Source organism: Carcharhinus amblyrhynchos, chromosome 2 (assembly GCF_965287045.1).
Source record: "Carcharhinus amblyrhynchos chromosome 2, sCarAmb.v2.hapA, whole genome shotgun sequence".
Taxonomy (NCBI): Eukaryota; Metazoa; Chordata; class Chondrichthyes; order Carcharhiniformes; family Carcharhinidae; genus Carcharhinus; species Carcharhinus amblyrhynchos.
This window is the reverse complement of record NC_137325.1, coordinates 100,195,828-100,211,180: the sequence shown is the minus strand read 5'-3', so window position 1 is coordinate 100,211,180 and position 15,353 is coordinate 100,195,828. Positions and strand designations below refer to the sequence as shown.

Below are 15,353 nucleotides of genomic sequence, written 5' to 3'. Positions count from 1 at the left end.
GAAACATAGACATAGAAGATAGGAGCAGGAAGAGGCCATTCAGCCCTTTGAGCCTGCTCTGCCATTCATCACGATCATGACTGATTGTTTAACTCAATAGCCTAGTCCTGCTTTCTCCCCATAATCTTTGACCCCATTTATCCCAATGCTATATCTAGCTTCCTCTTGAATATATTCAATGTTTTGGCATCAACTACTTCCTGTGGTAATGAATTCCACAGATTCACCACTCTTTGTCTCCTCATCTCCATCCTAAATGGTCTACCCCGAATCCTGTGACACCTGATTCTGGACACTCTTACCATTGGGAACAGCCTTCCTGCATCTACGCTGTTTAGTCCTGTTAGAATTTTAAAAGTCTTTATGAGATTCCCCCTTACTCATAGAATCCGAGAAACCCTACAGTATAGAAAGAGGCCATTCGGCCCATCAATTCTGCGCCGACCACAATCACACCCAGGCCCTATATATTTTACCCACTATTCCCTCTAACGTATGCCTCTCAGGACACTAAGGGGTAATTTTAGCATGGCCAAACAACCTAACCTGCACATTTTTGGACTGTGGGAGGAAACCGCAGCACCCGGAGAAACCCAGTCACGAGGAGACTGTGCAAACTCCGCAAAGGCAGTGACCCGAGCTGAGAATTGATCCCAGGTCTCCGGAGCTGTGAAACAGCAGTGCTAACCACTGTGCTACTGTGCCGCCTTGTTTGAACAACAAAAACAATCCCAACATAGTCAATCTCTCCTCATACTTCAGTCCCGCCATCCCCAGAATCAGCCTGGTAAACCTTTGCTGTACTCCCTCGAGAGCAAGAACACCCTTCCTCAGAAAAGGAGGCCAAAACTGCACACAATATTCTAGGTGTGGCCTCATCAAGGCCCTGTTTAATTGTTCAGCTGTTACAGTGCTGAAATTCCTGTTTTTGGGTTTTGTGATAAGGTTGCTGAATAGGAGGAACCCAATTCGCAACCATCATACAGTGCAATGTGCAGCCAGTACTTTGCTAATTTTGAGATGAGCTTTTGGAATGTAAATAAACATAGAAAGCATTCAGAAGATTGAATAAAATACAGATTCTATTGCTGAATATAACTGTCAGAAAAGGAAACAAGACAAGAACATTTAATTGAAAAAGGAAGTTGAGAATGCAATTAGCAAGAAGCATTTCCATCAATCTCTCCTCTGCAGGAAATGAATTCCCATGAAAATTCCAGGTACATTGATCCAACTTGCTTCTTCTTCCAAGATATCTATAAGCTTCCTGACTGTAATTCTGGAATTAATAACCATTCAACCTTCCTCTAACAGAAATTCAGACAGTCCCTTCTCGACACTGTGGCATTCCATTCCAGCACGCCCACTGGCAATTTATTCCACAGTCCTTTCATCTTTGTTTTAATTCATTTACTGGATGTGGGTGTCACTGGCTGGGCCAGCATTTATTTTCCACCCCTGACTGCCCTCCATTTTGGAGGGTATTTGAAATCTGGATCTGGAGTCACATATATTGCAGACCAGGCACGAATGGCAGATTTCTTTCTCTAAAGGACATTAATGAACCAGATGGGCCTTTTTTTAACGACAGTCGACAAAATTTCATGGTCATCATTAGACTTTTTAATCCCAGATTTTTATTGAATTCAAATTTCACCATCTGCTATGGTGGGATTTGAACCCGATCTCCAGATCATGCCCTCAGGCTCTGGATTATTAGCCTATTGATAACACCACTACACTTTCCCTTCTTGCAGATTTTTAATGATCTATTTTCTTTTGACATGCTTACTTTAAACTCTGTCCTTGGTCTGCAATTCTTGTGTCTAATTGGCAAACTTTGCGAGATCCAAATTTTTCATGCCCATAAAAATCATTATAAAGTTTCATCATTAACCTCCACTTCCCCGAGAGAATAGACCCCATCCATTATTTTTCATGAGTGAGAAATTGTGGGGCTGTACATCTAGATTTCTGATATATCCTCCCAGAGTGTGAGATTCAACACTGTGAATGCTGAAGTGGAAATTTATCCCATAAAACTGTCTAGTGAAAATTAAGAAAATAGAGTGTTTTTTTCCAAAAGAATAATTTTATAAAATTTAGAAATTATAATTATGATTTGTTCTTTTCCAGTTCTTTGAAAGACAAGCCCATATAATAATTCTAGTTATGAATAATTCACTTTTCAACTTTTAGTGTGAACTGCCTCACCATTTCAATGGATGAAAGTATTTTGCCTAAACAAAAACTGGAAATGCTGGAAATACTCATTAGGTCTGACAGCATCTGTGGGGAGAGAAACAGAGTTAATAATGTTTCAGATCAATGACCTGTCTTCAAAACTACTGCAGAATATATCCAGCATTTTCTGTTTTTTCTCCAAATTTACAGCATCCTCAGTATTTTGGTTCTGTTAAAGTTTTTGGTTTTAAAAAAATTTAGCACTGTAACAACCTATAACAGTTTAAAACATTGTATCTGAAAGATATGGGGAGTGACTCTCCCAGCCTACTGCACGGGGAGACATAAGCTGAGGCCATTTAGCGGGCTCCTCACTGGGCGCCCCAGCCTCTGCGCATCTCCGGCCACCAGATTTCCAGCATTGTCAGCTCCGCGCTGGAAATTGGTGTGGAGCTGTTTAAAATATTTAGATTCAAATTTTAATCTCATTAGTAGGCCCAGGACTGAAGTCTAGAGGCCCTCTAGCCTCTTCCCAGCGATTGGGAGGTCAGCAGTGCCAGGCAACTGCACCTGCGTCAATCTCCGTTATGATAGATTGGCACGTGTGCAGTGGCTCGCTCAGCGTTATGCTGCCGGCCTCTTTAATGGGATTAGGCTGCACCGCCAGATTTTTATCGTGATTCGTGCTAGGGTACCCTGTGGTGTGCCGAGTGTGGGAGATTCATTTTGAAAATCACGCTTAAAAAAACATTTACTCCAGGTTTTATATAAATTCGGCACTGAGAATTCTTTTGGGAGAATCCTGGCCATAAATTAACATGCAATTTTTATATAATGCAGAAATGAATCACAATATATTTTGAGTTTAAAAAATATCTTTCCATTATTTAAAAATAAGTTATGTTTAAAATGATCTTGGCTTTATTTTATTCTGAACAGATTATCCAACCTGTGGCGTACCTACTATACGTACTGACTTGGCAGCCCCACGTTTTCGACGTATCAGCGATACAATTAACTATGGTGATGAAGCAACTGCTTCTGCGTTGCTAAACCCTTCCATTTTTGCCCAGAGGAATGTTTATGAGAAGGACATGTTTATAGGCAGGTCCAAAGAAGAGGTAAGTCATTGGCAAAGATTTAACTTCCCTAGCCAAAGACAAGAACAAAATTCTCACAATGGAATTTTTAAATCATTTTCTGCATTAATCAGAATCTAAAATCTGGGTTCTCTATAACTTTAATTGCAAGACTTAACTAATTACAATTGTCAGAGGGGTTAGGAGAGCTGATTTATAAGGAACCTGTGGTTCTGACTAGCTACAGACCACTCTGAGTACAAGGATGTTGTCACAGTTGCAATACCTAGTAAAAGCAGTGGAAACAGTCAGCTTATTCTGGGGTTCTATGCTTTGGGGCTCTGGGCTCTGGGTGCTGAGTTCTAAGTGCAGAGTTGCTGAGCAGAGACTGACAGCCAAGTTCTGCACACATGAGGATTGCTTCAACCGGGATCTTGGGTTCATGTCACACTATCTGTAACCCACATGACTTGCCTGAACTTGCAAAATCTCACTAGCTGTTTTTGAAGTTAGAAGTCTAAAACAATTTAAGACTTAGGGCAGGAGGTTGAGACTAAAGCTGTTTTACTTCATGCAATAGGGCCTTCCAAGTGAAGCATACTGATAAGTGACAATTGCTTGGGAGATTAATGGTTCCATACACGGATCCCCTCAACCATGACTGATTTCACAGCACTCTGCACAGAACTATGGCCATGTGTTGTATTTAACTTGTCAAGTAAGGATAGACATAGACTCACATGGTGTGAAATTTCTGTCTTACGTTACATTGACTACATTTAAGCAGAACACCATTATAGTAATTGATATACTTGATTACTTGATCATAAGCACAACTAAATACAAATGAATGATTAAACATGACATTTCTTACGAGAAATTGCAGGGACGCTGTATTTAGATACCATCCTATGTAATAACAAGAAAACCTTAAAGCCTACCCTGATCAAAAGAATACCAAAGCATGCACTAAAATTGATCCTAGAGCCTTAGTTCTCAGTGGTAGCATGTCAAAAAGCTTGAAGCTCCCCAAAAAAGAAGAGCTGATGTTTGTACTAAGTTTAGATAAACACTTATGTAACCTATCCAATTTCAGAACTTGTTGTCACCGCCACACACAAAGCAAGTTCAATTATTAGTGTCACAAGTTGGTTTACTTTAACACTGCAATGAAGTTACTGTGAAAATTGCCTAGTTGCAACACTGGCGCCTGTTCAGGTACACTGAGGGAGAATTTAACACGGCCAATGCACCTAACCAGCACGTCTTTTGGACTTTGTGGGGAAAGGTAGATATTAGATTCCATGAAAAGAAATTTGTGGAGTGTCTAAGAGATAATTTTTTGGAGCAGCTTGTGACAGAGCCTACTAGGGAACAGACAATTCTGGATTAGTGATTTGTAATGAGGCAGACTTAATTAGGGAACTTAAGGTGAAGGAACTCACAGGGAGCAGTGACCACAATATGATAGACTTTACCTTGCAGTTTGAGAGGGCGAAGCTGGAACCAAATGTAACAGTATTACAATTAAATAAAGGTAATTACAAACACATGAGGGAGGAGCTGGTCAGAGTTGATTGGAAAGGGAGCCTAGCAGGGAAGACTGTGGAACAGCAAAGGCAGGAGTTTTTGGGGGTTATTCAGGAGGCACAACAGAACTTCATCCCAAGGAGGAGGAAACATGCTAAGGGGAGGATGAAGCATCCATGGCAGACGAAGGAAGTCAAGGACAGCATAAATTTACAAATTTACTGGAGTTCTATGAGGATGTGTCTAGGGCGGTGGATAGAGGAGAGCCGGTGGATGTGGTGTTTCTTGATTTTCAGAAGGCGTTTGACAAGGTGCCTCACAAGAGGTTATTGCAGAAGGTCGAGGGACATGGAGTTGGGGGTAGGATGTTAGCGTGGATAGAGGATTGGTTGTCAAATAGGAGGCAGAGAGTGGGGGTCAATGGGTGCTATTCGGATTGGCGGATGGTGACTAGTGGAGTGCCCCAGGGGTCGGTGCTGGGGCCTCAGCTATTTACCATTTATATAGATGATCTGGAGGAGGGAACCGAGTGTGTGGTGTCGAAATTTGCTGATGACACCAAGATTGGTGGAACGGCAAATTGTGCGGAGGGTGTGGAGAGTCTACAGAAGGATCTAGATAGGCTGGGCGAATGGGCCAGGAAATGGCAAATGGAATTTAATGTTGGCAAGTGCGAGGTGGTCCACTTTGGTAGGAATAATGGTAGGAAGGATTATTACTTACGTGGCGAAAAACTGCAGCAGGCGACGGTGCAGAGGGACCTTGGGGTCCTTGTGCATGAGTCGCAAAAACCCAGTTTGCAGGTGCAGCAGGTGGTCAGGAAGGCGAATGGGATGCTGGCCTTCATAGTGAGGGGGATTGAATATAAAAGTAGGGAGGTCTTGCTGCGGCTGTATAGGGCATTGGTGAGGCCGCAGCTGGAGTACTGTGTGCAGTTTTGGGCGCCGTACTTACGCAAGGATATTTTGGCCTTGGAGGGAGTGCAGAGGAGGTTTACTAGGCTGATACCGGAGTTGAGGGGGTTGAGCTATGAGGAGAGGCTGAATAAACTAGGCTTGTACTCGTTAGAGTTTAGAAGAATGAGGGGAGATCTCATTGAGACGTATAAGATGATGAATGGGATGGATAGGATAGAGGTGGAGAGACTCTTCCTGCTCAGAAAGGACAGTAGGACTAGGGGGCACAGCCTCAGGATAAAGGGGGGGCGGTTTAGAACGGAGTTGAGGAGGAACTTCTTCACTCAAAGGGTGGTGAATCTCTGGAATTCTCTGCCCATTGAAGTGGTGGAGGCTACCTCGCTAAATATTTTTAAGACGCAGGTTGATGGGCTTTTGATAAGAGAGGGGATTAAGGGTTATGGGGAGAGGGCGGGAATGTGGAACTGAGCCACGACAGATCAGCCATGATCTTATTGAATGGCGGGGCAGGCTCGAAGGGCGAGATGGCCTACTCCTGCTCCTATTTCTTATGTTCTTATGTTCTTATAAAAGCAAAAGAGAAAGCATACAAAGTGGCAAGGATTAGTGGGAAGCCAGAGGGCTGGGAAGCCTTTAAAAGTGAGCAGAGGACGACTAAAAAAGCAATGGAGGGGGGAAGCGGGGATGTGGGGAAGATGAAATATGAGAGTAAGCTAGTTAGTAATAAATAAGAAGATAGGAAGAGTTTTTTTCAACATGTAAAAGGTAAGAGAGAGGCAAAAATAGACATTGGACCACTGGAAAATAAGGCTGGAGAAGTAATAATAGGAAATGTAAGTTACATTACAATTCAGCCCTTGGCCTACAAATATGTTTCTTCAGTAAAATACTAACATTATTATTATCATTTAGAATTGAGATACAGAGAGATTTCTTCACTAAGAGAATTATGACTCTATGGAATTGTCTATACCAGCGATGCTCCATCATTGAGTAAATAAATAAAAGACTGTGAGATGGATAGATTTTTGATCTGTCAGGGAATCAAAGTATATGGAGTGTAACAGGAATCTGGAATTGAGGCAGAAAATTAGCTAAGATTTTACTTAATGGTGGAGCAACCTCGATGGGCCTATTCTACCTATTTCTTATGTTCTTATCTCTTTACTGCACTCATAGTCAATACAGTAGCCAAATTTTCATGACACGTGTGGCTGTCAAATTTATTTCGACCTCACTATTTTCTCTGGTGGAAGAATTCAGAACAGGGGCACAGTTTCAAAGTTAGTGTTGAAATTAGGGAACACCTCTTCATATAAAGGGTAGTGGAAATCAGGAAAATTCCCCCTCAGAAAGGGCTATTAAAATTTTCAAAACTGAGATTGTTGGGTAACAAAGTAAGTTTTTTTTGGGGGGTGTGAAGGCTTATGGATCAAAGTTATGTGGATAGAGTTGAGATTCATATCAGCCATATACTGATAAAGGTGGTACAGGCTGTAGGGTCTAATGTCTTACTCTTTTTCATGTGGCCCTTTCTCTCAGCTAGGAGGCCAGGCAAACGCTTCATTAACAGTGTCTTGGCAAATAGGTCTGTCAAGTTGACAAGTTGCTGCCCCATTTACAACAGGCTAACTTTGGGACATTGCTATAGCAAGCTTGCAAAAACCTACTGAGAAAACCCAGCAATTGAGCTGGCCAGCAAACTGCAGGCTGACAGTCTGGGGCCACTGCGCACACGCAGAGTTCCGGAACTGTCAGACTTGGATGGGAATAGGCCCCGCCTCCAGAGCTTTTAATAATATTCACAGTTGTGGCCACTGCATTACACAGAATGTGGGAGATTCGAGTCTGAAGTCCCATTGAAAAAACAATCATGATTTACACCAATTTTCCCGTGAATTCAGCATTTAGAACATTTTTGGGGGAATTGCCCCCTATGTATCACCTTTGAGCTCTTATAATTGAGCTTTCAGTGAAGAACATTTCAATAATATTCTTTATATTGAAATCAAGTTCACTGGACTTGCAGTTTATTCAGACTTTAGCCAAGTGCAGTATTTACCCAATGCAGCTTCTTAATCATTAGAAGCTCCTTCGTTGCTATAGGATGCTGATTTCTTGAATAGTTTGACTAACACAACTGGGATTTCTACCTAAAAAAAAGATAAATTGTAGTGTGTCCTAATTATTTTGTTGAATGAAGGTCATAATCTAGCATGACTATCAATTAGTATTTTTCTTCTCATCTGAATGTTGGACACAAAGTACCTGCCATTTCCAATATTCCTAATAATAGTTGTCATTTTTATAGATCATTCAATTTATACTCATGTCAATTTGAGCTAAAATATGGACTTAAAATTATATTGACACTGAAGTTTCCTATTTTCATTTACATTTGTTCAGATTAAGAAACTATTTTGCAAGGTTGGAGTGAACATGTCCCATGATACATTTGAGGAGGTCTGGAAGCAAGCTGCCACAAAACATCCAAAGGGAGAAGTTAGTGTGGAGACTTTCCGTGATGTTCTGGACGAAATTCAGACAGCACAGACTCTAACTTGTTGAGCAATTATAAATTTTTCATACAATTTCAGGTATTTTTTATTAAAGCACGGAACTTTGTGATTGTGTGCATAAGTCAAAAGGGCTGCCTTAAAGTATGATGATAATTTTAGACTAAAGAATGAGGTGCACTTATATCATCACTTCTTGACATGTTATTACTTTGACACAAATATGCTACTGAACTTTCTTAATGAGTATATCATCTTATCTCAGTGTTTGGAACATCACACTCAATGCAGCCTTTTTACTGTAATTGAACAGCATGAATCATTTGGATCTGTCAATTTTTGTGTGCCTTGTTTAAGGATCATATAAACATTTTAATGCTTTGTCATTAGCTTTATGATCAGTTTTGCTTCAATTCTGAAAAGCAAGTATGGATATTTGCATAAAATGTTAATAACTATGTCCTTGTTTCTGTTGTCTGAGTTTTTACTTAAAAAATTGTTTGCAATTTTCCGAGATTTCAACAATAGTTGTCAAAAATCCACATTTCACCTCAGAATTCACTGCTCAGTATTTCAAATCGAACTTGCTCTTTTACCAAATAAATTTGAAAATATGCTTTCTCTTCATGGTACTAAGTGTGCACATCTCACATGTGTCATTGTATTGTCTGCTATAACTTTGGCGGAAAATCTATTTATACCGCTAAGGAATTGAGTAAACAGTGAACAACTGGGAAAAACCCCATGGAAATTCAGCACCATTGTATGCATATCAAGCTACCTGTGACAATAAATTTTAGTGACAATTAGGGACTTTTCACTGAATCAATACTCGTTAGCAAATGTAACAGTTGTTAAAAAATTAATGGCTTGAACTTTGTGTTTGTCAGGCACACAAAGTTAGCAGGCCTGGCAGCAGATGTAGAATCTGTTCCCAAGCGAGATTCCATTGTCAACACAATTTCACACTGGGTGGCCAATTAATGCTTGCCCAACTTGTAATGCATCTTTGTATAGGCTGGAAGAAGGCGGCGCGGGTAGGAAACAAGTTGGGCATTGGGTCTGATGGGGACCTGGCGGTCACTTTAAAAACTCTGAAGGCAGCACCCTGAAGGCTACCATAGGTTCTGGCAAAGGCTTTGGGAGCATTCTTCACAGGATCAAAAAAGAAATACGTGCGGTGCTAATGGCCTTAGCGCCTGGCGAGCACAGAAGTTGGATGGGCAAGTCCAGTGGGCACTCTGCTACTGGCATAAAGTGGCCACCCATGCAGGTGAAGGCAATCACCAAAAGACCATGAGACGTAGGAGCAGAAGCAGGTCATTCAGCCCATCTAGTCGGCTCTGCCATTCAGTGATATCATGACCGATCTGATACAATAGTGGCCAACTTCACTTTCTCCAACATTATCCCCACAAGCATCATTCCATCACTGATTACAGATCCGTCTATCTCAGCCTTGAACCTACTTAATGACTCAACCTCTACCGCCCTCTATGGTAAAGAATTTCGTGGACTCATTAGCCTCTGAGAAAAGAAATTTCTCCTGTCATATGAGGAGAGACTAAGTTGGTTAAGATTGTATTTATTGGAGTTTAGAAGTGTGAGAGGGAATCTCATAGTTTCTGACAGGATTAGACAGAGTAGATTCAGAAAGAATGTTCCCAATGGTTGAGTGGGGGGGTGTCCAGAACTAGGGGTCATTGTTTGAGGAAAAGGGGTAAACCTTTTAGAACTGAGGTGAGGAGAAATCTCTTCACCCAGAGCGTGGTGGTGAATGTGTGGAATTCACTACCACACAATGTAGTTGAGGCCAAAGTGTGTGATTTCAAGAAGGAATTAGATATAGCTCTTGGGGCTGTGGGGATTAAGGGGTGTGGGAGGAAGGCAGGAACTGGGTATTGAATTTGATGTTCAGTAATGATCATTATGAATGACGGAGCAGGATTGAATGGTCGAGTGGTCTGAGTCAAAACTCCTCAAAGCGCAGACACTCCTTGTTTGCCCTGGAGCGCCCATATTCAGGAGTGCCCACATACTGCAACCTGACACATCACCTTTCCTGCCATCCCTAATGTGTCTTAAATAATTACTTAACTAAATTATTTACTTATTTATGGTGCTTTTTGTATATTTTATTAAATAACCACCAGGTTGTGCATCGTATTAAGCCTTAGGGTGCACTCTATTTATGTATCTTATATTAATTCTGTTCTATTTTCCATTACTTGTTTCACCATACTATATTAGGCCCTAACTTTCATTTTGTCCAAGCACAAGTTTTTCACACAATGCCTCTTACGCTGAACATTTACCGACCATTCAACTTACCATTTTCTTGTCACTTCATGGTCGTCCTTCTGCTGCTACCACACAGCAGCTGAAATGGTCACCAAATAACCAGTTTCTCCTCCTGCAGCACAGCAACACCCACTTTCTGAAGGATGGAAAAGTTCAAAAAGCAAAAAACTAAAGAGCAGCTCTAACCTCTCTGCACTGAATTCCCACTTTGTTCCAAATTCCCAAATCTACTCAGCCTATATCTCACTCAGGTGAAGATCTGCCCTATTCCTTGTGCACCCACTTACTGATCTGGTCCAATCTTCTAGCAAATAGTGGTGACAGTGTCCCTGGCGAGGCGGAGCCTCTTTCGGGAGTGGACCTGAACAATTTGAGGTATTGCCTGTTACAGTCTAGCTGTAGTGTAGTGGTATCTCCTGCACTTTCTGCTGACCATGCATTATCTGTGCCAGTGACTTTCCTCCCAGAGGTCGCTTCCTAGGACAATGTCTGCATTCCCTGGCCTTCTCTCCCTCCTGGATCTTTCTTCCTTCTCGTAGGATGTCCTACCACCTTAGTATATAAACCCATGATCAGAAAAGCATAAGGCAGCGTCTAATGCACCTGAGATGCACTCTGCTAAAATCATGGAATCATCGAATGCCCCAAGAATAATTTCAAAGATAATAATTACTTTTATAACTTTTTAATATAAGTGGAACTGACAATTAACTTTGAGGCTAAAGAACATGCTTGATAACTTGTCTCGATTGTCACTGCCAGATGTTTGCATTTTTTTCGGATGATTGTATATCTTATCTCAGCTGGGAAGGAGTTATTGAAAATTAAACTCGAGGAAATTGAGGAATAATAGGTAAAGAAATTGAATTGGAAAGGATTGACGACAAGGAATAATAATAGGTGGTGGTCAATGGTGCATGGAAACCAAAATCGATGACCTTCTGAGTGAGGATGTTGCCTCTAGGGAGGAGGCCTCAATGGTGATTATTTGAGAACGCGGCAAAGGCTGGAAAAATGGCCAGAGGTGGGGGCACAGGCCCCCACTAATAGTGGGATAAAAGGCCCCAGAGCATAGGCTCTGTCTCTTTAGGTTAAGTTTTTTGCTGTGAAATGAATGTGACTTGAGGAATTACTCTGTCATTTTTGGTGCAATTTTGCATGGTTTTCTTTTGGAATATTTTATCTTGCTATCTTTGTCTGAAGACATGGCAACATGGTGCACAGTGGTCAGGACTTCTGCTTCACAGCTCCAGGGTCCCGGGTTCAATTCCAGCCTTGGGTGACTGTGCAGCGTTTGCACGTTCTCCCCTTGTTTGCATGGATTTCCTCCAGGTGCTGCGTTTTCCTTGCACAGTCCAAAGATACCTAACCTCTACATCTTTGGACTGTGCAAGGAAAACGCAGCACCTGGAGGAAATCCATGCAAACAAGGGGAGAACGTGCAAACGCTGCACAGTCACCCAAGGCTGGAATTGAACCCGGGACCCTGGAGCTGTGAAGCAGAAGTCCTGACCACTGTGCACCATGTTGCCATGTCTTCAGACAAAGATAGCAAGATAAAATATTCCAAAAGAAAACCATGCAATCAAGTCTGCACCTACTCTCTGACAGAGTATTTTACACATGCCCTATCCCCATAACCTGCCATATTCCCCATGGCTAATCTATCTAACCTACCCATCTTTAGACACTAAGCGGAAATTTACCATGACCAATCCACCTAACCTCTACATCTTTGGACTGTGCAAGGAAAACGCAGCACCTGGAGGAAATCCATGCAAACAAGGGGAGAACGTGCAAACGCTGCACAGTCACCCAAGGCTGGAATTGAACCCGGGACCCTGGAGCTGTGAAGCAGAAGTCCTGACCACTGTGCACCATGTTGCCATGTCTTCAGACAAAGATAGCAAGATAAAATATTCCAAAAGAAAACCATGCAAAATTGCACCAAAAATGACAGAGTAATTCCTCAAGTCACATTCATTTCACAGCAAAAAACTTAACCTAAAGAGACAGAGCCTATGCTCTGGGGCCTTTTATCCCACTATTAGTGGGGGCCTGTGCCCCCACCTCTGGCCATTTTTCCAGCCTTTGCCGCGTTCTCAAATAATCACCATTGAGGCCTCCTCCCTAGAGGCAACATCCTCACTCAGAAGGTCATCGATTTTGGTTTCCATGCACGATTGACCATCACCTATTATTATTCCTTGTCGTCAATCCTTTCCAATTCAATTTCTTTACCTATTCTTCCTCAATTTCCTCGAGTTTAATTTTCAATAACTCCTTCCCAGCTGAGATAAGATATACAATCATCCGAAAAAATTGCAAACATCTGGCAGTGACAATCGAGACAAGTTATCAAGCATGTTCTTTAGCCTCAAAGTTAATTGTCAGTTCCACTTATATTAAAAGGTTATAAAAGTAATTATTATCTTTGAAATTATTCTTGGGGCACCAAATTAAAAATCAACTGTGTGCAATGCAAAATAGAAAATTAAGAGGTCATATTCATTAATAAAACTATAGGAAAACAATATTTTTCTATATGTTAAATAAAAACTTGATTTCAAAATGCTTAGTTGTACTAATTGTTTAATTTTCAGTAATTTCTTCCCAGCAGAGTTATATGGCATGTACTACTTGCTTTCCTTCCAATAGTAAAGTAAATACATTTTGATTAACGGTTGCTAAAAACTGCCTCTGTTATAAATTAATCTGTTCTCAATAGAATTTAGGCAAATTCATCTCAGAGGTATTTCTTTTACATTGATCTTCAACGTAAGCTGCTTAATAATGGACGCCTTAAATGTATCACACTGTTACTGCAGACAATTTAGATGTTAATAGAATGCATTCTACTTTTATTAACATTGTCATATATAGGATGAGGAATATACAAATTGTTTGCTGAATATTTCAAATATTTAAATACCGTCAAACAATTTGTGCTAATGACACTTTAAAGCTGGAGATCTACCATGTAATTACCTCAGTTATCCCCAATTGAATATGCATTATATTCATATGAATGCAGTTTTAAAAAGCCTTATCACAAAGTTAATTATTATTGTAACAAAATAAAGGATGCTTCAATTAAAACAAATAGTTTATTCCACCAACAATTAACTGCTGATTCTGTATTTTAACTGCATTTCTTAAAATATTCTGAAATGGCTCGAAGATATACAATTTGCCACCAAGATAATTTTAATAAAATTTAAATTCAAAATTGCCATGGTACTTAGGCCTGTTTCTGCTGTACTGCCATATACAGGCTAGGATTTTTCACTCCTACCCATAGGGGTGTCATGATGGGATTGGAGACTATTGCGAGATCCAAAAAATTAGTTTTATGTTTGTGGGAAACAGTTCTGACCATCCACTCCTGACTTTAATGGCAGCATAATGTCCAAACTATCATTTTAATATCATGCATACTAATTACAATGGCTGCTTACTGAGACCACCAACCACCAACCCCCTGAAAGCGGTATCAAAAGGGCACATTACTTTCAAGGGGGTTTCAAAGGCAAGGCTCTACATTCCAGACCATGGTAGGTTGCCGACCTTCTTCTTCCCAGTCCATATTTCACTGTGCAATAGAAGTTATGATGGGGAGGGGTAAGGTCCACATAGGGCAATCAACTCAATCAACTGAAAAGTTAATATAGTGATATGTGCCTCAAGCATAATGAGATCAAGAATTGGAGCACATTCTGCACACTTGGCACCCTTAGTGCAACCTCCAGGTGGTGTTCAACATGGAAGAGTACTGATTCATTAGCTGAGGGGGTGACGGTATGTAGTAGGCAGAAGGAGGTTTCCTTTTCCATGTTTGATCAGGTGCCATGAGATTTCATGGGGTCCAGAGTCAATGTGATGGACTCTCAGGGCATCGCGCTTCCCACTGTATGCCACTGTGCTGCCACCTCTGCTGGGTCTGTCCTGCAAGTGGGACAGGACATACGCAGGAATGTTGATGTTGGTGTCTGGGACATTATCTACAAGTTATGATTCTGTGACTATGACTGTGTCAGCCTGTTTCTTGATTAGTCTGTGGGACTAATGTTTTGTAATGTGTTTTGGCACAAGCCCCCAGATGTTTGTAAAGGGGACTTTGCACAATTGACAGAGCTGGATTTGCTGTTGTCGTTTCTGGTGTCTAGTTCGATGCCAGATTGATTATATTTCAGGAAAATGTATTTTATTTACATTAGTGAGGTACCTGACCTGCTGGATGTTCCAATACCATGTTTACGATATTCCTTTTTATTAGTAAGAAATCTACACCTAGCTATATATTTTTTGACCATATTGACTTCACACTGTTTCACCTTAAGACATTCTACTTACCTAAGTTTTTTGTTGTAGATTGACAGAGCCAAAGACTTCGAGAGAAAAGTAAATTACTGTGGATGCTGGAATCTGAAACAAAAACAAAAAATGCTGGAAAATCTCAGCAAGTCTGACAGCATCTGTGGAGAGAAGACAGAGTTAATGGGTCCTATTTTACCATTTTGATTCCAAGTTCTGGATGGATTTGAAACTGGGAGTGTTTCAGACCTGACTTTTAGACCCGTTCTGAGGTGCCCCCATATGCACTCTGCCTGCAAAAATATCAGCAATTCTGAATCACACTGCAGAAGACTGTGAGTGGGGCTTAACGTGTCCGAAACCCTGCAGCTGAGATCGGCACCTCCACCTGCGCGTGCGTAGAAAGAATACTGCTCCCCTGCAACATCTCTCCTGAGCTGGATAATGCCTCCCCCACCTCACGGACATTGCCCCACCCCTACAACAATTCTGACCCCCTACCCACCACCCCC

The 15,353-nt window shown here is 41.2% G+C and overlaps 1 protein-coding gene across 2 annotated transcripts in view; it reads left to right on the top strand.

Moving 5' to 3' along the window:
• efhb (EF-hand domain family, member B) overlaps positions 1-15,017 on the top strand; it is a 58,157-nt gene extending 43,140 nt beyond the window's left edge. Inside the window, exons 12-14 of one of the 2 annotated variants that reach the window (XM_080209790.1) lie at positions 3,124-3,305; positions 8,117-8,307; positions 14,899-15,017. In XM_080209790.1, the coding sequence (XP_080065916.1) occupies positions 3,124-3,305; positions 8,117-8,278 (344 nt within the window). In that variant the 3' untranslated portion in view covers positions 8,279-8,307; positions 14,899-15,017. Of the gene's footprint in view, positions 1-3,123; positions 3,306-8,116; positions 9,275-14,898 lie in introns of those variants that run through there. The other variant, XM_080209782.1, reaches the window with a different exon arrangement.
• The last annotated feature ends 336 nt before the right edge of the window (positions 15,018-15,353 follow it).